General features: G+C 38.2%; 2 protein-coding genes across 3 annotated transcripts; one reads left to right on the top strand and one right to left on the bottom strand.

Annotated features, from left to right (window-relative positions):
* Positions 1-170: 170 nt before the first annotated feature.
* plekhb1 (pleckstrin homology domain containing B1) lies at positions 171-8,140 on the bottom strand. Its single transcript, XM_042498901.1, has 6 exons — positions 7,970-8,140; positions 6,052-6,204; positions 3,422-3,524; positions 3,291-3,330; positions 3,089-3,179; positions 171-810 (listed from the first exon to the last, which is right to left on the bottom strand). The coding sequence occupies exons 1-6, from the start codon at positions 8,004-8,006 to the stop codon at positions 677-679; spliced, it is 558 nt and encodes a 185-aa protein (XP_042354835.1). The 5' UTR covers positions 8,007-8,140; the 3' UTR covers positions 171-676.
* On the top strand, positions 2,286-27,334 carry LOC121952316 (tubulin-specific chaperone cofactor E-like protein). Of its 2 annotated transcripts, none has more exons than XM_042498899.1 (8): positions 2,286-2,369; positions 15,621-15,763; positions 15,861-16,000; positions 16,548-16,729; positions 17,958-18,214; positions 18,308-18,434; positions 18,549-18,665; positions 23,074-27,334. In XM_042498899.1, exons 2-8 carry the CDS (start codon positions 15,631-15,633, stop codon positions 23,417-23,419), a joined length of 1,302 nt encoding a protein of 433 aa, XP_042354833.1. In that variant the 5' UTR covers positions 2,286-2,369; positions 15,621-15,630; the 3' UTR covers positions 23,420-27,334. The 2 variants fall into 2 exon arrangements, with proteins under 2 accessions (XP_042354833.1, XP_042354834.1); XM_042498900.1 differs by lacking the exon at positions 2,286-2,369 and adding an exon at positions 12,101-12,168.
* Positions 27,335-27,820: the final 486 nt, after the last annotated feature.

Raw genomic sequence — 27,820 nt, 5'->3', positions numbered from 1 at the left:
TAGCGTCACAGTGACCTATGACCACCAAATTCCAGTCAGTCACCCTGAGTTCAGGTGGACGTTTGTGCCAAATTTGAAGAAATTCCCTCATGGCGTCATATCATGTTCACGAGAGTGGGACACATACACAACCCAAAAACAGGACATCCTGGGCACAGCTTTACGGGGTACAGAGGCATACAAATCTTTACTCAGGGTCCTTTTACTAGCTTTTTGTGGAAACTTAAACTTAATTTCATTGTCGTCATCAGGGTGTTTTCATCCAAAGCATTAATTGTGCTTTGTTGTGTGCAATGAAACAATAATTGTAGCTCACTGTCCTTTATCATATTCTAATATGTCAATTTATTTCCTAGAACACGCTACATATTTTATAACTACACTTATATCAAGCTATCAAGAGTAAAATTCAGGCAGCAGTTTAAAGAACAGTCACATACAAAATCAACTTTCTGATGATGCATATGCACATGATTCAGTGTTTTGTATGTACAAGCACAAAGAGCATAATTACAACATCCTTTTCAGCTTCTTACATGCAAAGTCCACATAAGAGCAGCAGACATGATTTGAAAAGTAAGGATACAAAAGATGAGGCTTTTCTACACATGCTGATGTCATTCTGGATCCCACACAGGTTGTGTGCAGTGCTGTCATGTCAGTAATGGAGATCATCTCAGCAGAAAAAGATGGGCATCCAGAGGAAGGATCGCATGGCTGTCCCTGCAGCCATGCCTGCCAGTAATCCCAGTGCTAGATGCTCAAAAACTCCATCAAATGGGTCCCTGTGAACAACCACCTGGTGGGTTCCTTAAAGAAAGACACAGGGAAGACACATTTACCTAATGTTTATGTATAATTTGTTGCCTGATCCATGTTTGGTAAAAGGGGAGCTCAACTCTGAACCAGAACTGCAGAAAACTGACACTGTTTGACTTTTACCACTAACAGTTTAACATGTTTTAGTCCTTAAAAAATAAAATGTCGTGCATTATGCACTGATATGCATTTACGTATACAAACAGATATTTTCTAATGCTGTAAGTCAGATAAATTGAACATCAGATACATGTGATATTGGATGCCACTGAAACCTTCATTTTTTTTCCATAGAAATGTTCTAAAATCCTCTGGATTTTGTTCTGCTTACCTTTGTTTCACACAAAACAGATTGAATTCAAAGATGTAAAAGCGGGAAGATGCCTATTCCTTAATTCTTATTGCCCTAAAATGCTTTGATCTGTTCTTAAAAGACTTAAATGTAAGGCAAGGTAAGGGACTACAGATGAGAAATAGCTCCTTAGCTGAATGCAACCAGCATTTACATTTGTTTAAATGTGGATTAATGTACACTGTCCCTTTTTTAAATAAATAAATTACAAATTGCATTTGGCACGATGCATTATGTAGGACTGGACTGAACTGCTGTCTGGGCTCAATTGCATTGCAGGTGTTTCCACCAATGTTCATGCAATAGGGGATATAATGGTAAATAATGTACATTTACCCAAGTGCTGTAGTTACAGTTTTGACATACTCTTACTTTCCTTGAGTATTGTCATTGTGCATTACTTTTTAGGCCTATTTAAACTCATTACATGTCAGAGGAAATACTTATTACCACACCAATTCCTGATACTTAGAGTTGCCAATTACTTTATAAATAAAGACATGATATGCTTATATGATATAATGCAGTATTTTAATATTAAATTTACCCAATTGTATACAGAGTATCTAAAACTGGCTCCACATTAACCAACTACAACATAAAAATGCTCCTACGTTTATTTGTTAGTGACAAAACATAGAATAATATAGGCTAATATTCTATAATAATAGGTTATAGCACTCTGCATAATGAGTACTTTTAATACTTTTAGTAGATTCTGCGTTCTGTATTTTTAATTAGGTAACATTTGAATTTTGATGGAGTATTTTTTAAGACTTGGCCAAAAGCATTCGGTAGGCCTACTGATACATAAACGAATCTGAAATATTGCACTATAATACACATTACACATATTGCTAGTATCACAGTATTCTTCAACTGTATAATGTTTATGGTTGCTTTGTTCTTTGGTATTTGACTCAATGCACCGCCCGGCGGACACGCCAGGTGACACAAATCAAATGCTCCACAGTCTGATTAGGCCGCGCGCCCAGCAGGTGTGGAGGTGAATCACGTGATAGAGGAAGCGACGTGGCGGCGTTTGAGAAGTGGCGGTGAAAAATAGCCTATAGGCTGATATACTGAAAGTTTGAAACTTGTGTCGGATTCCTCTGGATTACATGTCTACATGGATTACATGATCGACAGGAAGATACAGCAGAGGACGAGGAAGCAGCCGAGGATCCGCGAGGAAGAGGTCAGTTTAAAGCATGCAAGTGTGTTTGTGGTGTTTGTGTCAGTGATGAAGGCAGTATGGATGCTGTGTGGGCTATACTCTGTTGTGAATGCATTAATGTATATGTACACCCGCCGTGGTGCTCTGTGTTGAATGTCCTGTTTTGAGGAACACTGTTGTTGCATGCAGATTAAGGACTACCAGGGCCGTAACCAGAGGTTTAGAAATACTGAGGTCATGAGTCCAAGTTCCCCCACTGTATGCACAAAATATATTTTCTGCAATTTTGATTTTTATAGCCTACATTTGTGCAGTTTTCTATTTTTTGTTTTGTTTTATGTAGTTTTCCAACGCAATTGCTTGAATAAATGTTGCCATTGTACATTCCTGTAAGCAGTGGATATGTTACATTTGTACATTGTTATGTAGCAGATACAATGAACCTTAATGTTTCAGTAAGTTTCAACAATTGTACTTAACATGTGGTTAGATTTAGGCACAAAAACGGCTTGGTTATGGTTAGAGAAAGGTCTTATTTTGGATTAAAATACCCAGTTTTGATGGCTCAATCCTTGCTGTAAATGCAGTGTTGTCTCAGTGGAAAACAAGCACTTTAAATCTAAATCTACTTTGCCTTAAGCTGCAGGAACCCTGTTAAACATGAGTCAATGGTTGCCAAGTCAGATTCACAGTATTTTGGGGTTAGCTTTCATGTGCCCTGCATCACCATGGTAACATACCTGGTCCTGCTCCAGGTGTGATGTAGACGGTATGGTAGTTGTTGATGGGCACAGCCTGGTAGGAGTCATCATATGGGTCGTATGTGAACACCTGCAGGGAGAGAAAAAAACCTTTCAGCACCGAGGTGGAAAAACCAAACACCAATGAGCGTGAACAGATCGTGTCTCGGCGCTTACAGAGAACACTCGATCAATCACTCACCGGGTTTCTCCTGGTGTCCAGCAGAGTCAGTTTCCACGCTCTGAAAAAGACGTGAACAGGAATGAAGACCTGATGGATGGATGTAAAGGGAAGCAGAGCATAGAGGACACGAGTGCAGTGAGAGTACCTACATGGACTCATCCTCGCTGTTAGCACACAGGTTGACTGTTGAGCCGTTTGCGAGCTGAACCACAATGAGATTCTCCCTCGGGTTACTCTCTGGTGGAGTCACACCTGCAGCCCAAAAACAAGTTAAAGACGTAATTTACCCAAAAGTTAGTCATCATTCTTCTGTCAGTCAAAACCTTAGAGAAAGACTGAAGTCTTTGGGTAATGTGTAGCTTTACAATGAAATTATACTCTTCAGATATGTTTATATTGACTGTTACACATAAAATTAAACTAAGAATCTTTTACTTAGACAATAAAACATGAAGATACACACCTTTATTATTATTATTATTATTTTTTGTAATTTGAATTTTTATTTGTTTTAACATTCAAATATACTGACCTTTAGACTTTATTCAAAAATACAAATTATATAAATATAAAAAGGATCCACTGTCAGAAAAAGGGAAAAAATAAATTAAAATAAAACCAAATTAGACAAACTAAACCAGAAAATAAAAAAAACATCCGACTTAGTTGCACACCTTTATAACATTTACGAAATAAACTTTGAAATACCATTAATGTTTTCAGACTGAGCTAACTAGTAGTCTACTGTCACACAACAGAAAGACGTTTATATACACGCAATTGATTTTGGTGTTTATATAAATAGGAAGAACAAACAATTTTAATAACATTTTGGACATATTCTTTCTATTATTTTAAGCAGTAGTCCTTCAGAACAGCTTCAGCCACGTTGTCATGTCATGTTGTCTATAAGAAGCTTTAGGGAGTACAAAGTTGATATCTGTGAGGCCACGAAAGGCATTTGGTTTATTCTTATTTTTGTGAAACCACTTTGGATTTTTCTTAAGTTGTGCGCAGTGTGGTGAAGTGCGGTTGCACTATAGGAAGCATCTGGTTCTGTAAAATGGTCTCATGCTGCTTGGCTGTTTAAAGCCCCTGCAGAGAAATCATTAAACAAAAGCTGTTCCCCAGCTCCATGCTAAATACTGATTATATAGCATCTATATAACAAACTAATCTTTATTTTACTCTGTTATTGCAGTTGGTATATGAGAAATCAACATAATGTTTTACTTAGGAAATGATGGATTACTAAGATTATCGTCTACTATTATCATTTTTACTTATTTTTGTTATCTGAACTTTTTGCAGAGCTCCATTCTCCGTCTGCACTGCATTTTAAGAGAGAAATGATTTTCCATGTAACTGCAGTCATTGGTAACCCCTAAAATCAGACTTTTAAAAATATGCATATACACGCAGATATATGTCAGTATACTGACTGTTTTAGGTCAAATTTTGCAAATTGTCTTGCTCTCAAAGTTGCACATAATCCAATCAAATGGTAAAACTAGGCAGTATTGACTGAATATAAATCAAGATTTTGTTAGTGCACTTTCTATTTTTCTCCTAAAATGTTTTCAGAAACACATTTTTTAGCTGTAAAAGTGTACGTTTGTGAACAGGAAGTCGGCACCATACTGCTTCCTGCACTGAGATCGAAAACGCAGAGATCAAATGGTAAAACTAAGCAGCCCTGATCAAATATAAACTAAGAATCTGTTTCTTGGTTGCATATTTCTCACCTCAAATCCTTTCAGAAACATGATTTAGTTTACTCTTTTACTGTAATATGAGAATCGGCCAGCTGCTGTTGTTTCACATGGACCAGTCCACATTACGTCACCCACCAGCGGGAGTGTTTATTGGTCTGATCAGACGTGTAGCATTCTGGGAGTTGTAGGTTTTTTACCTCTTAGACTTAGACTTAGACTTAGACACGTTTATTTATCCCACTTGTGGGAAATTAGCTTGTCACAGCAGCCGTGTGTACAGAAAAAATATATAAAATATCAATATATACAAAATATAAAATATACAAAAGTGCACAAATAGGCATGTATCAAAGAAGAAGAAAAAAATGTACAGCAACTGGCAGAAACTTTTGATTGTAGTGAGTCCAGGTTATTGTTGGCTAAGGCTGGTGTTGTATAGCCTGATGGCTGATGGAAGGAAGGACCTCTTGAGCAAAAGCACCCTTTTTACTTGTTTTCTCTAGTCACGTGGCACCGATTTCAAAAGTATTATTGTAGTCTTTCTACAGCAGAGAGAGACTAGTTTTATGTGACGGCCTTCTTTATGTCAGTAAAATACTTATTGAAGTCATGGCTTCCCCTAAATTAAAACCCAGTCAAGAGATCATTTAACATTTCCAGACAGGAGCCCTGCAACATTTTTCAGCTCCTGGTGTGGTGTTTTTAGTCTCCCCCAACTCCTGAGGGAAATATCTGGCTTTTCAGCTGCTAAATGTTCACCAGCATGCCTCTAACTGTGTCGATCTGCTCTGTGCTGCGGGTCTGGTAGTGCACAGTGGGTTTATTAGCTAAAAAGTAGCTGCAGCTGGTAGATGAGATAACTAAATCCTTGGGTTTGTCACTCAAAGTGACTCCTTTCATATGCAGTCATTTCAGGCATTGTTTTTGTGACATCCTTAAAAATAATCATCGCTACAGACAGCCTTAAGATAAAAGTTTGTGAGTTTGAGCAGTGCTGGTTAACATAAAAAATAACCCCAAAAACAATGGATCTGCAGGAAAGGTTAACCAGCAGCGTGCCGTACCTCCACACTCCAGGCCAGACCTCACATCTACGCATGACATCTTGAGGCTGACGCGGTGCTCCAGCTCTCGCCTGCTGTCAGTCTTGTAAAAGCAAAGACTCCCATCTATCCAGAGGTCACACCAGTTTAACTTCCAGCGTTTTAGATAGGACGCTAGAGAGGAGACACATGTCACAGTGTACCATTAGTGTTTCACCTTGAAGGGGAAATTAGCAACTTGGTAAAAAAAAGAACAAAAACAATCAAGCAGACACATCGTGACTGACTCAGCGGCGTAAGCCACTTAAGGACATGGCCAGGGACAAATAATGGGATTACAAGTTACAAAGGTTGGAGTTTCATAACAGGTACAGTTTTTACTTTCTAGAAAATGCTCAGTATATCTGATTGAAGTTCAATTTAATTTTGAATGGTGAAATTAAGTTAAGGATTTTTTGTTATATGCATGTGGAAACATCTGGACAACCACAGTGGGACATATTTGAGAGTGACAGTTAAATCTGATGGATATTATCTGATCATAAATACATCTGTATCTGAATATATGTCAAGACAGCAGTTGTAGTACATCAATTCTAAAAATATGTTTGAAGCACTTTAAAATAGTGCCTCTGTTAATTCATTTAGGTGCAAAACGTTCTTTTTTTCGGTTCACGTTAACAGTTCTTTAATAACTAAATTCAAGAGGCCGTTATAAAAATGTTTGTGTATTTAAAAGGATGACCATGGTTTGATATTTAATCATCAGATTTCTTAAAACGCAATATCAACACTAGTGTGAGAAATCAATAATTTGTTCGTCTATAGTGCATATCTGGTGCTCGCTCGGCTGCTGGAGTCGTTCTGTAACTTGAAGATCAAATGTTTGATTTCTGAATCAACCAAGATGACATTTTTATTGATGTATTTTAATATTTTAATGAATGCTTGTTGAAATACTAAAGTAGAAAACATATCATGACATAATCTGCTGGTTCCCAGCCTGAGGTCCTGATCCCAAAGCTTTACAGGGGAGCACGAGGCCTTCCTGATTTTAAGGGGTGTAAGAAACTTTTTATAGAAATACAGTCGGCCTAAAACTCAGCATTTTATTCATTTCTGGGTGAAAAATAACTAAATTAAACATGTATATAAATAATTACTTTTAAAGATTAGATTATAATTCAAGATATAAACTCAAAAAGATCACACAGGAATGAATTTGTCAAAAATGACTGCTAAAGTTTAAAAATATATTATGTGTAGAGAGAATCCTATAAAAAGTTCCTAAAAATATCACAAAAACGAATCTCTGATGCACTATTCACAGGAATAATCAGATTAAAATGTAACCAAATAGCTCACTTTACACAAACTTCCTGCTGTTATTATTTTTACTTTTTGGGTCAATTGTACATTTTATCATTTTTTCTGTACTGTTATTGTTATGTATTGAAGATGATTTGAAATATCCATAAAATATGTCACTTATGGGATTGTCAGTTTACACAGTAATAGAAAAAGGGAACCATTTACTTGATCAATAATAAATCCATACATCTTTTATCCTACAAAATGTCAGAAAATGTGTTAAATTTGTGTCCTCAGAGTAGAGTTTGAGTTTGTAGTTTGTAGTTTGAGTCTGGCCTTCAGTGTTTTTGTACACCCCCTCTGTCTCTCTCTCCCCTCATTTCCTGTCCCTCTACTGTTAACTTCGGACTAAAGCATGAAATCCCCCTAACATTTTTAATACCAAATATTGAGTTCCCAGACACCAAGACGTCATCTTCCAAAAGTTAATAACGAGATAAGAGAAAAACTGGAAATTCTCACACTGGAGAAATTGAAATTGTGCTCCTTATCATAACAGGCAGAGTATTCACCCGCCCCCCCCGTGTTTCTTGATCTTTGATTAAAAAATTGTCCTGTATCTACTCACTCTGTCTCCACAGCCAGCCTGACTTCAGGAGCGCCATGTGTCTCAGCTGCTGTCCCTCTTGTTGTGATACAGTGATAATCCAATAGAAGCAAAAAGGAGAAATTAAAGTTTTAGTGGACAAAAAGATCCAGCAGCTTGTCTGGACTCTTCTGCCTCTTGTTTTTTTGTTTATATCCCCTCTGTCCCAACAGACAGTGAGGTACTGGCAGATTAATCTGGACTAAGGTTGACTCACTGGATCATTCTGGATTAGGAGAGTGTTTGGCCACTCCCTCTCGTCCTGTCTTATCTCCCTCGCTCTTTCTGGACTCAGTTTTGGCCTGACTCACACCGTGCACCACTTATATACTGTCGAACACCCTTGTAACATGTTCATAAACTATAAACTCATGTGATCCCAGTTTCATTTGTTTTTGTGCATAAATATAGCATGCTTTTACAAGTTAATCCCTGCACTTAAATAACAACATGAGGATTAGCCTAATAGTCCCCAGGTCAGTTATGAGAGTCTTCTCAGGATGTCTGCATGACATCATTTCCTTTTACAGCCTAAACAGTGTCAGCTGAATCACATTATTATGTATTTACACTCCTTTCTTTATTTAGAAGCACTGTACTATGGTAAGTTTTTATTGACTTAATGTTTGCGTTAACAGCAAGAACGGTAAAACGGTTACGGTAACTCAAAATGAAATGACATTTGGAAGTTTGAGTTTCTGAGGGACAGATTTGTGTCTGTTAACTTGGTTTAGAATAGGGGGGGAGATATGTCTCTAAAATAATATCAAAATATTTCAGTGTATTTTTAGGATAACGATAATATTCTTGATAATAAGATATATAATATGATATAAATAATGAAAAATATTTAGGTATGCACAATAATATCAGCATGTCATATATATGTATATTATTTATTTATATATATATATATATATTATATTATATTATATTATTTATTTATTTATTTATTCAATTTATTGCACACATGAAAAGAAAAATTTTTGAACTTAGAAAATGGATTACCAGAAAAAAACGTTTTCTCCCTTTCCCTTCAGGACTTCCAAAAGACGTACAAAACATTAACCTTGAATTATTTTTCTTATTTTGCACAGGAAATAAATATTACATATCTTGAAAAGCATTGCATTTGTCTCCATCTGCTGGTGAATATATATCTGTTGTCATTCAAATCAGTTATATATTGGCAAATCGGATATCATTAAAAAATCCAATATCTTGCATCCCTAAAAAAAATGGATTATTAATTTCAAGAACATACAACTGCAACAAAAGAAGTGTTTTAAATGTTGGCATAAATATAACCGTTTGCCTTCAAATTTTCAATGCTGAGTCGGCAGCATTATCGCCTTAAGCCATGCTTGTTGTTGCCGTGTGTAACGTTGTTATATCAACATGTAGGAATATTACCATTGTCATGATTATCATGAACAGTATCATAAGATACACCCCATGTTTGGACCATGTGCATGCATTGTGGTGTTGGACCCATTCGGGGAAAAATCTTTAAAACAGGCACTTGGTAATTCTACAGTCCCATCAAAAGTACGAGTTAGTTTTTGTTTTGTTTTGACAGTGAATAATACTGTAGTCATAGCTTCCTCTTGGTGTTCAGATACTTTCTCCAAAAACAAACTCTGGAACCCCCCGCCCATGTATCTTAACTGTGTAATGAACTATGACACAGCTAACTATCCAGAAAAAGTCCCATTTCTTAAAACAGATGGAAATCTAATGGAGTCTGGTGAGCCGTAAAACCCTTCAGGATGTCAAATAAATGTCATTTTGTTTAGTCTAGTTTATTGGGGGAAAAAAGGACAGTGCAAATAAAGGCTATTTTTCATCTGTAGTCCCTGGCCAAAATGCTAGAAAAAAGGCTTTGTAATCTGCATCAAACAGAAAACACAAACAGGTCAGGCAGGTTAAAGATTGGAAAACTTGCTTGTTATAAAGAGTAGTGACACTTATGAAGTGACATAGCAAACGACCAGGATTTATTAACAGCAGGAAATCATCTTTTGTTTAACTATTTACTGAAAGATAGAGAACTGTTACGTTGTCTGTGAATTGGAATTATATTCCGCTCTCTTGAACCCCCGACAGATGGGATGACTGGCTCAAGGCATTTTTCTGACTTGTGCAATCTCCTTTTATAGATACCCAGTACCACAACTCATAATAGTTCTTCTGTTATATATAGGCTACAAGTGGCAGTGGAGCGAAGTCATGGTTGACTTAGTGTCCTGAGCACAAATTCATATATTTTAAAATGTGATATATTTTTTTTAGATCTGTTTGCAAATATGTGCTCATTAATTTCTGTTAATTTTACATCCCAAAATTCATAAGGTTTTTCACTATGAGCCAAATTATCTGCAGAGGTCTGTTCCAGTGATTTAAACCAGTGAAGATATGAAATTAGAAGGTATGAATTAGTAATGATTTTTTTTTTTTTTTAAATTGTGTTTTTCTAACGCACTTATTGTTGATTGGCTGCTAAATATGGTGGCTGATGTAAAAACGTGAAAGACGATGCAGCATGGTGATGTCTGTAAATGGGGACCCGCTCCCATATGTACATGGAAAAAAACTAATTCTAAGGTAGCAAAAACACAGTAATTCTTATTTTTTCATATTCCCCTAAATCCTGCATGCTGAACCTTTAAACAAGCTCCACATTAACCAGCTACATCAGCAAAACGCTACTTAAGCACTGATGCATCAGTATTTGCCATAGAAATGTACTAATATATATATACCAGTCAAAAGGACAATTTTTACTTTAACTTTTAATATCTAAAGTACATTTAGCTGATGTCCTGGTAAAATGCAGGACTTTTAGTTGTAGTGAAGTGTTTTAAAAAATGCTATACTTCTTCCTTCTACCTGTTTACTGCAAACAACATGACTGCCATCTAGTGGCAGCATGGGGTAGGACTATGTCATGCCATTAAAACTACTGTAAAACTTTGGGCAACTTGAGTCAAATGGATGAATATAAATACCATCAGACAACAGACATCTTTCCTTATATGGTGTAATGATGCAACAGTGAAAGAGATGTCTATGCAGCTTCTTTCCTTTTCTTGTCTGAACTATGTTTCTGAACATGAAAGATCATTTTGTTTTCTTATTGTAATATTGACTACAGCCCCAATTTTAATCTTTTCTAATCATTTTGTCATTTAACTCACAATTTAACTGTAAAATGGGTCCTCCTATGAACACATATATTCAAATGTTTTTTGTTTAGTATGTGTATCTTGTTTATATTTGGAAAGTAGTCTATCATACTTTACGGATGAGTAATGTAAAAATAAAGGTATCTACTGCTGTTATCCTTATGAGCCTGCATTATTTTACCTGCTCCGTGGCTGAGATTATAACCACTCCAGTCCTTTTACCTCCTTTTACATGCTGAAATAGCTTTTGAAGAGCCAATATAACAAATACAAACTAAAATGCAATTTTCAAATGGCCAAAAACTGATTACAGCTCCTATCTTATTACTGAAAGGCTGTTTCTGCCTCAAAATTTATTTTGAAATCTTGGGGGTTGTATTTGATTAATTGTAATCACTCCAGTCATTTTTACATCTGTAAATACCGAAAATACCTGCTATAATTTGCAGCTGCTGTCTTATCATTGAAAAGTTGTTTCTGCCTCTTAATCACTTAATTTCATTCATAGTGATTATATTTGACAGATTATTGCCCACTCAGTCCCTTTTTACCAATGTAAATACCCTTTAAAGACCAATGCAATGCATAAAATGCATTCTCAACTTGCCGAAAAGTGATAACAGCCGCTATCTTGTGACTGAAAGGTTGTTTCTGCCTCAAAATGACTAGATTTAATTCTTGCGGGTTTTATTTGTCGCAAATACTTGGCGATATAGCTTTTGGCATGACGAATCAGAAACGCTCCCAACTTCAAAAATAATATTTATATACTTTTTTTTAAATATTGGCCTACTAAATTGTATATTAGACCCGGTAATGTCTTACTGATTAGTGTGTATAGTTTTTAAAAGAAAAAATGTACAGTAAGAAGACGAGTTTAAAAATAAAAAAAAACATTTAAACTACGTCACTTCCGGAAAAGTAGGCGTGTCTTAAACTGTCAACTAACCGAAGAACAACAAAAACAAACACAGCACCGAGGGGGTTCCGGGGACGGTGAGTGCAATGGTCTCGAAATATACCGTATCAGTTACAAAATATTACATGAGTAGTCACATGTGATGTACGCTTGAGAGGGCATGATAATATCTCGACTGTAGCAGCCACTGAAATCATAATACCTTTCTCAATCTAACGTTTGAGGTGAAGGTAGCTAAGTTACACTACTGCACAACCTCATACATGTTGCACATCTTTTCGAGGTTGACACCGTCGTGAAATTGTGTGGCTGTGAGGTGAATAAACGTACCCTCCTCTACTTTCAAAATGTCGACGTTTACATTGTTATTTTGTCCATGTTATTTTTGCACGAGCGACATCAGGCAGCCAGGCCTCGGTCGCAGCCAGCCCCCCCACCACCAAATGTGCTTATCTCGCTTGAAGAATGTATCGCCAAACCCTGTTGAAAAACCTTTGAGTTCAATGTAGTCTCGCTTATCAGGACGTCTAAATGCCAGATATAGCTTGCACTTTGGACTGCTTTTGAATCGCCGTGGGTCGCCATTCAATTCGGCATTAAATAAAACGCCTTGTATGTAATACTGTACCATGAAATTGGATTAGCATTGTGTCAGTAACTAAACCGTGAAGGCAGCAGCGACGAGTTTTAAAAGTTGTATTCCTATAAAGAAAATAACTTGCTGCTTGTTAGGTGTGCCGAATTGAAGAAAGGCTGAAGAGGACAACACAGGTTTGCACAACATATTTGTAGAAAAAAATACACAGGATGAGACAGCTAACATCATATGGATAGGTTTTAAATGGATGTTTGGAGAATATCAGATTAGTCTGGCATATGTTTATCAAATACTTTGTTGTCAGTGTATTGTGTTGGACTGAACTTTTTTTTTGTATCCCTTGAACCTGCCAGGAAAATTAGCTGTCGCTCTGTCTTTCTTTTGTCAGCCATAAAATGCACATTCACTCCTTTTTATGAAGTGCAAAGTCTGTTTTCCTGTGTTGTTTTTGTTCCATTCAAAAACTGGCAGACAGGTGCATAGAAGGAAATTGTCCTTAGATAAAGAAAATTCCCGCAAGCTGTTCCTTTACTTATTTATTGCAAGTCATAGGACTTCCTCTTCCAATTTATACCATCAAGCTGGCAGACATTTTATATTTACACAAATGTATATTGGTTTTCTCTGATCCCCAAACTCAGCTGAGCTCTTTTTTTAGACGCTCTTCTTCTTGTTTCATCAAAGTTCACATCAACATTTTCTCTCAGCAGCAGATGAGTTTTGTGATCTGATGTGTAGTTGAAAACAGGCTTTCCTTTGGTCTCTGCTACATCAGAGGTTTGAATCAGGGCATCTGTGAAACAAGAAACTATCTATGACAGAAACATCAGACAGTGTCCGGACGCAACGCTCAGTCATTTTGCAAAAACACCACCTCAGGTGGGCTGAGTTTAAGATGATCCGAAACCGATAGGGCTGATCAGGGCTGAAGAGAGAGGGTGAGTCCTGGGCTACCCGGGGTGCACACAAGGCCGAGGTTATATGCTTTGTGATGAATGATATCATCATGACTCTAAAAAATATATCCTTGCATACTAATTGAATAATTTCAGCATACATTAAATCAGGACAATCAGGAACTTTTTTTTTATTCACATGTGTTGCTGTTTCTTCTGCAGGGCTGCAATATGTTTTAGACACTGTTGCCAGTCTGGCTTTGAGCTATCAGCTGTTAGATGCCAAAGTTGACAGGACAGTTTCTCTATTTTAATTATTTATATTTGGAGTGATAATAGTCCTGTGTTTGCTAAGCCCCGTACCTTAATGGAAAACAACTACCAAGAATTGTCAATAAATATGCAAATATAGTCTTGTTTTCTTTCAAACACATAGTTGGGGCTGCAGCTGTGTATCTGATATTCATTAAAAGGTCAATAAATGTTTTGATCATTTGTTTAGTTTATAAAATGTCCAAAAATTCATAATTATTTCTTTACATTGTTTCTTGATAGAGATAGATATTTATTCCATAGTGATATGAAATTGAGAAAAGCTGTTTTTTTGTTTGTTTTTTGCTTAAAACATCAATTATCAAAATAATTAACAAGTAACTTGTGTTAATCAACTAACTGGTTAATCGGTTAACTGTTGCAGAACTACACAAAATGAGTTTAGGCAGGAACAGGTGGTGCAGCCTTAATAAGAAGTGCATTGGAGTCAACCGTGCACCTGCTCTTGTCAGTGCTACTTTGCCTCTCACGTTTCTGCTTCTGTGTCTTGGAGGTTATTCTGTGATGTTGAGGGGTTATTTTTAGACCTTTTTATCCAACACATACTCTGCCAGCAGGAACAACAAGACTAAGAGAAATGGTTTCTACTGCCACTACTTTTAATCAGAATTATTATCAGTAATAATCATTTCCAACTCAAAGTCATTAATTTCTATTCTTTGCCTGGGCTGACTAAGAAAAAGACAGACTTTTTCTCCCTTAGCGAATATTGTTAGCAATGTCATTTAGCTCATATATCAAATTTTTTTGGGCAGTACTCTCAAATGTTCATCCAAAAAAGTACTTAGAATTTTGTGTTTATTGTCTTTTTTTAAGCTTCTGAAATTGAGGATTTTTAAGGTAACTAACTCCCCCATTACCTAAGAGGTACATTAAAGCCCTGCAGCAAAATGCTTCAGTGAATTTGTTTAATGTCCTGCAGTGTTATGCTGGTTAAACTGGCCACACTGCTTCCACAGTCACTAAATGTCCACACAAGTTTTCCTTGTTCAGAAAAAAAAATACAAATGTGAAGGTCTAAATATTTGTCAGTGTGAGTCTGTCTTTACTTTGAGCAACAAGGCATGCGTGTGTGTGACCCTTTATGTCGTAGAAGACTAAGGAAGAAATACAAAATATGCTCACAAATGAAAGTTAAAGTTACAACAAAGCCCTGTTTGTTGTTTCTGGAAGTTGTTTTTATGTTTGCGTGTTATAAGCTGGTGAAATAGATGAGTTCATCGTGAAGACTGTCACATGGTTTTATCAGTAAATCCTCACACTGCTAAAAGGAACTCAATAAATTTACTGATATCATCTTTTATGGTTTCTGATTATTGAAGTTTCTCAGATGTTCCTGTAGGCAGCCATTTGGGGCTGGCAACATGCAAAGTTTCTCATAGCAGCTTTATATCTGTAGCTAGTGACAACCCCCTTACAAACAAAACAATTCAGGTATTTCTAGTTTGGCTAATGTTTGCTATAAACAACAGTCCCCAGGTGTTAGGAGGTTAAAAAAATAGCAATAGCAACAATTTAATCTATGTTAAATCATCAGCCTTATTCTTCACGTGGTGAAAATAGATCCGAGCCAGACCTGGTGTAACTGTTGTAATGACTCCACTAATCAAAGGCTCCAAAAATAATATAAATTGAAAAGAAATTGACTGACTTTGTTGTTTGCACCCTGTGTTTCCTTGTCTCTCCTTGGGGACCTGCTCAGGGCTGGGACCATGGAGCCGTCCTCTGATGAAGAGGAGGTGCACACATTCGTCCAAGTCCTCAGTGAGAAATACAACCCAGAGAATTTCCCCTACGGACAAGGAGTAATGGTCATGCCCAGCCCACCAGGATCCCCCGTCAAAGGTGAGAGACGATGCAGAGAATTATGTCGGTGTTATAATCATCAGTACATTTACTGCACAAAAGCTGAGTGAAGTTTGCTTAACTCATTTTGTTGCAGATCGACTGTTCCTGCCCAGCATACTTGTTCTGAGTGACTCTGGAATCAGTAAAGCCGGTGATGGCTCAGATATTGCAGCTTTCTGTGGCCACGTGGTCGAGCTCGACCTGTCCCACAATCAACTGAACGACTGGACAGAGGTGGGTGTCTGTAAAAGACTCTTGGCGGTAATATTTCTCAAAAGCCGAGCTACTCCAGAGACAGAAATTATCACTTTGATCTAATTTGTACTGACTGCAAAGGCCTCGCTATAATTTAAGACAGAATTATTTGTATCAGACGTGTGGGGCAGTGTCATGTTTTAAGATTATTGGTGTTGTTAGTTGCCGCTGCAGTTTTCCTGCACACAAAGTTATACTCAGTTAGTGTATACATACAGTAGAAGACAGTTTGCACTCCCCCACTTTGAAGAAGCAGGCATGAAGGCTAAACAATCTCCTGCCATGGAGGGGTCAGCAACAAAATGTATTTAGCCACGTAAAGAAAATCAAAAAAGGTTTAAGTGTACGCTATATTTAGAATATGATTTCAAATAAGGAGCTGAAGCTTTTATATCCTTCTCATCAAAGCCAGACTTTTATTGAGAAAACCTGTGATTAGTGATAGTTATATGCATTGTATATGCTTAAAATTTTCTGCAAGGTTTCTTTTTTGTGTATTTGTTCTTTTTTGCTTGTGGGTTGCCAGATCTGCACCATTGTTTCCAACATCCCCCACCTGGACTTCCTCAATCTGAGCATGAACCCCCTGAGCGGCGTGGAGCTGGAGCCCAGCATGGCTGAGGTGTTCTCCAGGCTCCGACAGCTCGTCCTCATTAACACACACATCAGCTGGGACGCCGTGCACACACTCACAAAACACACACCAGAGTAAGTGATGAGACATGCAGATGTTGCCCTTTTGAATTGAATGTACAGATATTTGAAAAGATTATTTAAAAAGAAGCTAGCAGCTTACTCAAAGAAAAAGAACAGAAAACCAAAAATGTCAGCAAACTGGGGATACAATGAGGTCCAGGAGCTCCTTACCCTCAGAGCAGAGGGCGCGATCAATCGCCATGTAACGGACGGTAAATGATTGTTAGTGCCATGTATTGCCATTGTTTTGGTGAAAAATATGCTGCAGGTTGCCTGTGTTGTATATCAGACTAGATGCAGATGCTTTAACGTTGCACATCATACCTCTTTTGCTTCTGGAAAACCGACATGCTTTATAAAATCCCACACTGGGGCAGTGATATAACGGCTTTGCTTGATTCTGTGCAAGAAAGCAAAGCTGGCAATATGAGGGATTGCTGTTGCAGGAGTATTACAGGATCTCTGTGCAAAAAGGGCTACGACAGGGTAGGAAAGTCAGTGAATTGTGAGATCATTGACCTATGTTAACCTTTTTAAACCTGAATTGTCATCAGTTCTTTTGTGCTGCTTTTTGACACCTTTAACAAGCTTTTAATCCTTTAAAACCTAAGATTGGTTAAATTTCTTTCAAAGAGAGGCAATCAGCAACTTAGCATAAATTGCAGAACTTATGAAAAAAATCTAGAAAAAAAGAATCAATAGAAAATGATTTTAAAAAAAGCCTAATGGAAAATGACCAGAAGTTGCATTTAAAAAATTTTATATTTAAAATTAGCATACAGAATAAAATTAAATTTAGCATTATTATTTCTATTTATTATTTTTCTTTTAATTTCGCACTGTTTTTCCCAGGTTATTTCATGTTCATGATGCTCTTCTTTTTTATGCAAATTTTCCACTTTTTTCCCCTTTTTAAAAAAACTGTTTACAAATATCTTGCTGATATTTAGGTCATTTCTTGTTGCCTTCTTTCCATGTTTTACTAATTAAATCAAGCCAATTTGCTCATGTTTCAAAGGGTTAACAGTATGGAGAGATGAACTAATACATTGTTTCATCTATAGAACGACAGCAGCCTTTCCTGAAAGTAGATTCAAAGACATGCCCTCATTGTGGGGATTCAACCACAGAGAGCCAATAAATCAAACAGAGGCTTAAAAATGAGCACAACAAATATATCAGATGCACATTTGACCCGAAAAATGTTTTGAAGTTTTAATCAATTCACTTCATCATCCAGGCTGGAGGAGCTTTTCCTGTGCCTGAATGGCTACAACACTGTGTCAGTATCCCAGACGTCCTGTCCGTCACTACGCCTGCTGCAGATCACAGACAACCAGCTGCACCAATGGGCAGAAGTGAGGAAGTTTGGGCAGATGTACCCGAGTCTGAGCACACTGGTTCTGGCCAATAATAGTGTGGACTCTGTGGATGACACTCAGGAAACACTGCAGCGGCTCTTCCCCAACCTGCGCAGCATCAACCTCAACAACTCAGGTCTGAGAGGGAGGATGAAGGCTGTGCGCAGGTTTGATTTTTCGACTAAGTATTCTCTGTGGCCCTAAAACTCTGTGATGTTGTGTTGTTCAGGGCTTAGTAAATGGGAGGACATTGAAAGGCTGAACTTCTTCCCTAAGCTGGAGGAAGTCAAAGCAAAAGGGATTCCTTTATTGCAGCCTTACACCACCCATGAGAGACGCTGCCTCCTTTTAGCACAGTGAGTCTGAACTTACGCACACATACATCAAATCTCTATTGTCCTACACAATCAGGACAGCATGTTTTCTTATTTTGCCTCTAATCTCCATACCCCAAATGTCCCTGCCTTCAGGCTGCCATCTGTGGTGCTGCTGAATGGGAGTGCAGTGTCTAATGGAGAGAGGGAGGATGCTGAGAGGCTTTTCATCCGGTACTACCAGGACTGCCCAGAACAGGAACTCCCTATGAGGTACTCAGACACACAATATGCACACAATATGTATTTCACACCCACGCCTATTTCCCACTTAACCCCTAATTTTAAATGATGGCACCATTAGCGTTAGTGTTTTACTCTTTAATGGTATTTCTTGTTCACATAAAAACAAAAGCGTGTACTTCCCAGGGTTTGCGCGGGTCCTTAAAAAGCCTTAAAAGGCATTGAATTCATTAATTTAAAATAAGGCCTTAACTGGTATTATAATGTCTCAAATCAGTATTTCAGTAGTCCTAGAAATGCTCAGAGATGACAAGTGTTATTTCATGAGTCTTTTTTTTTTTTTTACATTGCATTGTAAAATCTCAAAATAAATGGTAACATCTCAAGAAAAGCCAGCTAATTCCAATTTTAACCAGCTCTAAGTTTTTCGTTGGACTCGAATGTTTTATTTAACTGACATGACTTGATGTTCTCTGCAATTATGTGGAAAGACATATGTCATATCTGTATCAGCACTGGCAATCGACCAGAATTAATTTGAAAATCAAATATCATTATATTTTTTAACCAGAAACCTCAGTGTCAAAAATTGTGGTGGTATTGTAGAGTTGACTTTTGGTGCTTTCACAAAACTTTTTTGATGAATAGTCATTAATAATGTGGCTAAATGACTAAGTGGGTAAAGGCAAATTATAGAACAGCTTAAGAAGTCAAGTCATTTTGAAAATGACATCACTTTACTATAATGCACCTTTTAAAACTAGGGATAGACTTGTCTCATGATATAAAAATATTAAAAATTTAAGACGAAATCTAGTCTTGTATCACAACATCATATGATATCGATATATCAGCCAGCTCCAATATAGATTACTAAATACAAAATGAGGAAATTGAGTCTAAAGATTTAATTATTTACAACTTGGCCAGAAATAGAACAAACGTTATGATTTCACTGACCCTGAGTTGTTGCGCTTTGTGTGTATTTGTATCCACCAGGTATTTAAAGCCATGATATGTGCGACATGAGTGGGCCGAAGTTATTTTTATAGCTCATATCAGTCAGAAGTCTGAACATGTAGCAGTAGTGTCTTCCACTTTTATAACTCGTACCTGTGAACACTTGTACAGTTGTAGCAATAGCACCAACACGCTCTTTGCCCTCAATACATTTACGGTATGTGGTATAATATTTGGAAAGCCGTCCTCGGAGGCTGACAGCAGTCAAATAATTGCCCGCGCTCTTCTCCGACTGCATTCCACTTAACCTCGACAGAATGTTGGAGGGATTTGTGAAGGAAGGTGTAGTCTCTGACTGGGGGAAACTAACCTTTGGGAGACAATGCCACCAGTCTCTACCTGCTCAATGAGTCCTTTGTGCTGGGAATTCTCTGATTGGAAAAGTGATACACAAGGTAGCAGGTTGAATTTTTTTCTTTTCTTTTTTTTATGTATACACCTACTGTGTCAACCTTAAACCTTAAGTTGAGAGATTTATTTATTTCTTATGTCACTGTAGCTGGAATAAATCTCCTGGCTATGAATTGTCTTCCTAATTATGTGAAGATCCAAGACGTATACGATAATTATGCTGTACATATGAATGTTAATTATGTAGCCCCTAAAGAGACATCCAGGACAACAAAAATAGATAGTGAGGGAAAAAAAAGATTGTTGAAAATAAAAAAGTCTCCCTAGAAAACTTTGTGTTCTCCCGAGCAAACTTTTTTCCAGCATTAATTTTTTTTCATCATGTCATTTTTTTTGTCCATTTTTTTTCACTATTTTTTCCATGCATCTATATTTTTTTTCAAAATCTCAATTTTTTAAATTATCTAATTTAATCATTTCTATTTTTTTTGTTCCATCCATTTTTTCCCAGCATCTATATTTTGCCACCAAGTAATTAGTTTTTTTTTTAACCATCTCATTTTCACCCCACCATCTATTTTTTTACACCATTATTTTTTTTAATCAATGTAATTTTTCCACCATGTAATATTTTTTTTTTTAACCATCTCATTTTCCCCCCACCATCTATTTTTTTTCTTACCATCTCATTTTCCCCACAGTTTTTTTACTCACCATGTCCTTTCAGGGGCTCAGTAGCAAATCACAAGTTTTATCACAATACCGTATAATGTCGATTCTTCGGACAACAACAAAGTATTAGCTGATATCACAAAGTCTGCGACAAAACAACTTTGATTCAGTTAAATTCAGGAGCCATTAAATCATGTCACAGATATCATATTCATCATACTTTGCCAAAACCATCCGAAGACCTTCAGACATTTTTTTCTCAGAAGCCATGTTCAAGTCCACTTCTTATCCCTGTTTGTATACGTCATCCATGCATTGGTGGTCTTGGTTTGGAGCCAGGTTCCCTAGAGATTACCATGACAGCATGTCGGTGTTACGGGGGTGTCGGACACGCTGGGTAAGCAGTGAACACCGTTATCCCCTTTCCTCACCGATGGGGCTGTGGCCTTGCTACCCCGAGACATCAGAGCCCTGCAGGGTTGGTCACAGCCTCTCAGGTGAACACATCTGACACAGCCTGGCTTTGAGTAACTGTAAACGCAGCTCAAACCATAAATCTGACTGATAGAGACCGATATGCTTCAATAATCTCTTTAGGATGTGCAGAGAATTGTAGATAATCTGGGAAAGGGGTTGTGGGACTGGGAGACAGAAATGTAAAGAAATGTGTTGGCTGGACAGGAAGGATTAGTTGCAGTGAAAGAGGGTTGAAAAAGAAATCTGAGAGTCGGAGTATCCAGTAGAATAAGTAGAGAGGGGCTGAAAGGGGACTGGACCTGGAACAGTGGGGATTGGAGTCTGGGAGAAAAAAAAGGGGAAAACAACATTTTAACTTTTTGAGCAGGTCATCTTTCAACTAGAGAAATGAGAAAATGAGGTAGGACGAAACGGCAAAAGAGAAGCTCGTTTAGATCTGGGCTAGATAGTTTCTGTATTAGCTCCAATACCTGTTGTTCTCGCCGCTACTTTACCGTCCATTAGCGAAGAATGCTGGAAAAGACAATTGGAATGCTGACTTGTTATCACCTGCAGCATTATTTGCCCCATTATGCAACGCTTACCACCTTAATGAAGCCTTTTAGCTAAATGGCTCCTCTTAGAATGGCACTTTGTGCACTGTGGCATTAGAGGAGAATTCCCATGGTGGACCACAAGTTTTGGCCAGAAACCCCAGGCCAGGGGACTGGCTTTGTGGGGAAGTTTTTGGGGAGGGAAGGGAAATTGCTTTGATTGGCCCAGCTGTTACAGTAGCTTTGAAAGCACAGGCCTTTTCTCCTGGATTTTATTTAATCGTTCCTGGGTCCTTATCTCGAACACGCAGTCCCCTGAGGTGGCTGAGAGCTTTCTCACGGCAAGCAAGAGGCAGAGAACTCGGTGTTACTCTGCCACTTAAACACACGAGGCACAAAGCCATTTACCTGTTTTTATGCCCATTTTAAATTTGCTCCTAAAATATGCTGAGTGGGAATGTCAGAAATGTAAAGAAAAGGCTGAAATACAGCATGGAACTGCTTAGGCTGAGGTGAGGTAGTTGGCACTTACAAAAAAGAAAAGATGCAGTAGTCGCTGATTGAAAGAGGTTTTCTTTTTTTAATAGATCTCATCTGCTTCATCTATAGTAGATATAACATGTAATTCTTCCACTCACCGTTAAAGGCCTCCACCCCAGCAGAAAGACCAGAAATAATAAGAACTGCAACATCCCTGGGTTATGTCCAGACAGGGGCACTTCTTGCATCTCAGCTGCCTCCATATATCATAGCGGCCGATAAAAACACCTCTTGTTACTGGGAGGCGCCCAGTAGTTCACCTGGTTGAGCAGGGCGCTCTATGTACAAAGGCTGTGTCCTTGGTGCAGCAGCCGTGGGTTCAATTCCAGCCTTGGCCCTTTGCTGCATGTCATCCCGTCTCTCTATACTATACTATATCACTATATCTTTTCTATCAAAAAACATAAAGTTTAAAAAAAAAAAACATTACCTTCTGCAAACACCTCTAAAGCTCATCGATTATATTATAAATTGTCTCAATTTTATTGAACCTGTACACCAACAGATTAAACAATTCATGGAGAGTTACATGCTGGAACTATAACTTGACTTTTCTTGATCTTTTATTTTTTGCCGCTTTGAGCACCACAAGCCGAGTGCCATCTAGTTCTGTTATATTGCAGAGAGGGCAGACATCTTTAAGGGTGATATCTCTAAAGCTTGGCAACTCACACTTAAAAAAAATCTAGATTGATAAATAGCTTTACAGGTAAGAGGATACATTTGTATTTTATATTTTTGGGTTAACTGTCATCTTGCAAACTTGTTATTCTGTAGTCTTAAAAAAAAACAAAAAAATTAGCAAAGCCTTTCAGTGATCTGCCATGAGCCCTGCTTCCTCCCAGGTACCACATCCTTGTATCCAAGTACGGTCAACTGGCCCCGCTGGCGGAGGTGGACCTGAGCCCCCGCAGCACCATGGTGGACGTTCGCTGGGGCGACAGGGTGGAGGCTGTTAGTCTTCGTCTGGAGCAGACGGTGGGTGACCTGAAGAAACACCTTCGAGCTCTGCTGCAGCTGCCCACCAACGGGATCAGGCTCTTCTATATAAACCGAGAGATGTGTTCGGTCGTGGGACCAGAGGAGTTGAAGTGTGGCAGCCGGGCGCTCCATTCCTACAGCATCCGAGACGGGGATGAGATTCTAGTTGTGCCCAGAGTGAAAAGCCGCTGCAGCTCCTCAGATCTTTGAGTCTGAGGCTTTTGAATGGGACTTCAGGATTTTTAGATGAACACTTACTGGATACTAAGCTTTGACTTGAGCCTTTTTTTTTTTTTTAGATTAAAAAGAAAGGCGATATTATTCAGCCTTGAATGTAAAGATGTTTGCTGTCCACCATATTGAACAAATCTATACAATAGTTTATTTGCACATAGAAGTTCCACATTCACAAAGATTGTATCTTGAGTCGCACTTTTCTGCGCTCGAGTTGCTTGAGGTAAGACTGCAGTTTACATCTCATTTATGAAAAATATGCAAATCCGGATGTGGTGCAAAAAATCCTTTGAAAGAAAAAACAGCTGCCATAATTACCAGTCGCATGCAAAAATTGCACATTGATTTTAAAAACAATTAATAATTCAAGCATTTAATTAAATCTGAGCAATTTGGGATGGAAAACTTCACCCTGGCTTGCAACATGCATTGGACTTATAAGTATTTTTTTGAGAAGTGAAAAATGTTGAAATTGGCTGACATAAAAGAGTTCAGATGGAAATTGGATTTTAAAAATACCAGCTGCTGTATGCATACGTTTCACAGTTTTCAAAATGCCTTGTCTGGCTTTTCTGCACCGTAATAAGCAGCTCTTCTGTGTTTTCACCCCATTTTTCGGTTCATTTTCTGCAAGTAGAAGATTACTCTGAGGCGCGTTTCCTGTAAGCTGTGAACAGTGTCTTCAGGCAGCAGTGAACAGTGTGACTTTTTCATTGCCTCGGAGAATGCAGTTTGGGTGAAAATCATTCTAAACTTATCTTCTCCTTAAAAGCCGACACAGTGGCAAACAATGAACCTTAATCATGCAGAAATGATTGCAGCCAAGCTGTCTAAAACTCACACCAAGTTTTGAATGACTTTTTCGATTTCTGCATATTGCCAAGTGTTCGTGAACCGGGTACAGTCTACATTTGCATTGCGTATAAAAAATGAATTATTAATATTTTATTTACATTTTCATGATCATGACAGGCTCTGAGAGGCTTCATCTCTTCTGACTTTTATTCTAACAGACGAGATTTGCTCCTGAGAATGTTCTTTTCCAGGAACATGAGGAGTGTGTGCATAATCTTTCCCTGCTTCTTCCCGTCACTCAGATCACTCTCTCTCCACATGACTCTTGATAGCAGTGAAATGCCCTGGGATAACCCCCCCGAGCTGAAATCACGTATGCAGTGTGTGGGGGATAACAGAGCACATGGCTGCCACTCAGTCAAGACGCCCTGGCAGAAAGACGAGACAAGTCTGAGGTGAGCTCGGGTCTGGGACAGAGAAAGGAAGGAGCGTTGACGCTCAAGTTACTGCAGGTCTTCTGGCCATTCAGCCCATGAATGGAGCAGCTCTCTCTCCTTTGCAAAGGCAGCTGAGAAACGTTGAGGCCCAGCCTGTATGGTAACCACACACCAGCTGCTGTGTCACAGACATTTCCGCTGCGTTTATGTTAGAATGGGTTCAACCAAAAGGCTTCGCCCCTCACCCAGTCACCTCGATCTCTCCTGTCTTACAAACCTGACACTCTCAGTGGCTGCTGTTTCACAGGACATAGGGTTGTGAACTTCTCCATGGGCTCACATTGGCATCAATTGTTTTCAAAATCAAAGAATAGATTGAAAAACATCCCCACCTTTCCCCACCTTCTGGCAATTGGCCGATCCTAAGTCGTGCACACTTTAGTTACTGTTGATGGTCAGAAACACGCTGATTCTGTGTCAAGTTGGGTGCTGACAGTTTCTGGGCGTCAGGCAATATAGCTTTAACAGGCCAACAGCGAGGACTACAGTATGTGTTTGAAGGTTATATTTACGGGATAGTAGACATAGTGCATATCCAAATGTATAACCCCAAAAGTTACTTTTGGGCAGCACGTACGCATCACAGAGATAAAATAAACAAAGGGAAGTTGATCTGGCTTACAATAATTCATGTTATCTTAAAAGCATGTCGGTAACTAACCCGTCTGTCCCGTGACGCTGATGTAATGTGTTGAGTGTCACATTCACAAGTCCGCCGGTCACATCTTTTACCCATCTTCATTTTTTCCCAGCACTTTTAACTAGCAGATGTTAAAATGTTATCTAAGTGTTACAGGAACAGGGAATGTTGAGTGAGGATCTGCCGGGTATCAAGCTTGCGCAGCTGATATTGAGCACAGAGCAGAAAGGAGTGGGACTTAAGAAGGGTTAATTGACAGCCTTTTCCAGTGCAGGAATATAACAGCATATAACCTTAACTTTAACCCTTGGAAAGTTGTCATTTTTTTGTGTTTCCTTCTGCCAGACACTGAAAAATCTTGACACACCTTTTCATCTCCGATCATTGATTCCACTGAATAGCTTCTATTCTACTAATACTGGCAAGGACCTGGACACCTTTTTATTTCAGATGTCCACCATTATTTATCTGTTGACCTAAATATCCGTTGTTCTTGTCGACAGACACAATGGTGAGGTGGGATTCATACTGTGGCGTTTGTTCCCCTAAAGGAACCTGAAAATTCATTTCTAAGAGCTCATTCACAAAGATGATGAGAGAACAGTGGAGGAAAAAGCAGAATCCTGGCTGACTTTGGCAGCACATTATGTTGTGTTTCGTTAAGTTCCTGCACTGGAAACAGAGTTTTCAGTTAACTGACTTGCATGTCTTTGGACAATGGGAGGAAGCTGAATCACTCACACAGACATGGGGAGAACTTGCAAACTCCACTCACAAAAAAAACAAACTAGACGGAGTGCTGCATTCATAGAAAACAAGGGACATGAATTTGTCTATGGTAACTTCTCATATAAAGCACCAACAACTAGCTGGGCTCCCTGTATGCAGACTGTCTTGAAGCTTAATTTTAGGAGTTAAGAGTAAAATGCTCACTGTGCATTTATAAAGAAAAACATGCATCAATTTAGTGTTTTGTGGCCAAGAAATAACATTTTTAAGAGGTCTGTAGTGCTTCAAAGAGTTACTTTGGTTTCCTCCTGTAGTCCAAAGACAGATAGGTCAGGCTGATAGAAGACTCTAAATAAAATGTGTTGTTGATGTTTCCCTGCTCTCTCTGCAGTGTAAACGTGGCCCAATATGTGCATTTGTTGATGAAACGATCAACAATATTACTGAAAATAAGGTAGGTCTCGCAGAAGCCGTTTCTTTTAAATATTGCGAAGGTGTTTGTTTGAAATCATGTTGGGTGAAGCGAGCTGCCAGGATAAAAAGTTTCTCTTGAGTACATTTATTCCAATTATAAGTGAAGCCTTGTGTTACCGAAAGTGTATGAAAAAGTGTTGAGGTGCCGTCGTTCTGTGGCAGCCTTACAGTGCTGTCAGACCGCTCCTCCGACACGCAACTTAAAATGTGTAGTTGATAACTGGAGATCTCTTCTGGGTTTTTCTGTCTTGACTCACTTGCGTCATACTATATTATGATTGAGTGCTTAAATGGGAAGTAATGGGATGAGCGTAAAGCATTTAGTTTCTAAAGTTATATTGTGGTAAGTCGGTGGTTTGCATGCTGTGATACTTCTTGATATGTTTGGTTTAAAATGTGTATGGATGTGTCATTCAGGGAAACTGTTATTTTGTCATTTTGACGCTTTAAAATATTACTTGTGCTCCTTTCACCCTCACATTGTCCCTTCAGTTATACCAAATACAAAGATTATTTACAGATTTAAAAAATCTAAAAGATAGTTGCTAATCTGTGATACAGTTTGCCTTGTGCTGTTTAGTATATTGTGTTTAATTTATATTACGTTTGCTTTCTGTATTTTCTCAAATGTTTATCTTGATATTTTGATGGTAAATCCTTGTTTTCTCTCTTGCGATCATATTGCCATTTTGACTACACCTGTACAGTGTAATGGTGCTTTTACTTCTCTTCAAGAAATAAATTCTAATTATTTCATCTTATTCTAGTGGTACATTTTTATAAATAAAGTGAGACGTGAGCTCATTCAGGCAGAGAACTTACATGAAGAGCTCTATGAAAATCAAATCAAATGCACTTTTTGCCATTTTAGGCATCTCTTTAAGTCCTCAGTGCTCTGCTCACTCTTTTGCTCTGTTATGCCCTCAGCTTCAGATTTCTCCTGCAGCTGCTACATCCAACAGTTTTTGTAATTTTTTCTAAATCTGACAAGCTTGCTGACTTCAAACAATGATTGGCCAGGTGTGTGGAGGTGAGAAAGTGGGTGAGTTCCAAATTTTTCTCTCAAGTTCTCTTTTTCATTCTTCAACTACTTCTTTCACTCTTTGTATTTATAAATAAGTGCGTCAAGTATGCTTTGTTATTCCCATTTGAGGGATGATCACCCTGCTTTAGATTGTGGCCTTTCGATACAGCTATAATTGCTGCTGTTACCAAGTATGGTTGCACAGCATGATGTAATGA

The sequence above is a fragment of the Plectropomus leopardus genome, chromosome 13, assembly GCF_008729295.1.
Source record: "Plectropomus leopardus isolate mb chromosome 13, YSFRI_Pleo_2.0, whole genome shotgun sequence".
In the NCBI taxonomy this organism is placed as follows: Eukaryota; Metazoa; Chordata; class Actinopteri; order Perciformes; family Serranidae; genus Plectropomus; species Plectropomus leopardus.
This window is presented reverse-complemented; position numbering and strand designations above follow the sequence as displayed.

Bases quoted from the DNA above. Each gene is read 5' to 3' on its own strand.
- LOC121952316 (XM_042498899.1), top strand. From the start codon at position 15,631: ATGGAGCCGTCCTCTGATGAAGAGGAGGTGCACACATTCGTCCAAGTC. The intron at 18,215-18,307 runs GTCTGAGAGGGA...TGTGTTGTTCAG, and splicing joins CATCAACCTCAACAACTCAG to GGCTTAGTAAATGGGAGGAC. The intron at 18,435-18,548 runs GTGAGTCTGAAC...CCCTGCCTTCAG, and splicing joins CGCTGCCTCCTTTTAGCACA to GCTGCCATCTGTGGTGCTGC.
- plekhb1 (XM_042498901.1), bottom strand. From the start codon at position 8,006: ATGGCGCTCCTGAAGTCAGGCTGGCTGTGGAGACAGA. The intron at 6,205-7,969 runs GTGAGTAGATAC...TCTCCTCTCTAG, and splicing joins AGGCTGGCTGTGGAGACAGA to CGTCCTATCTAAAACGCTGG. The intron at 811-3,088 runs GTATGTTACCAT...TCTTTCTTTAAG, and splicing joins CACACCTGGAGCAGGACCAG to GAACCCACCAGGTGGTTGTT.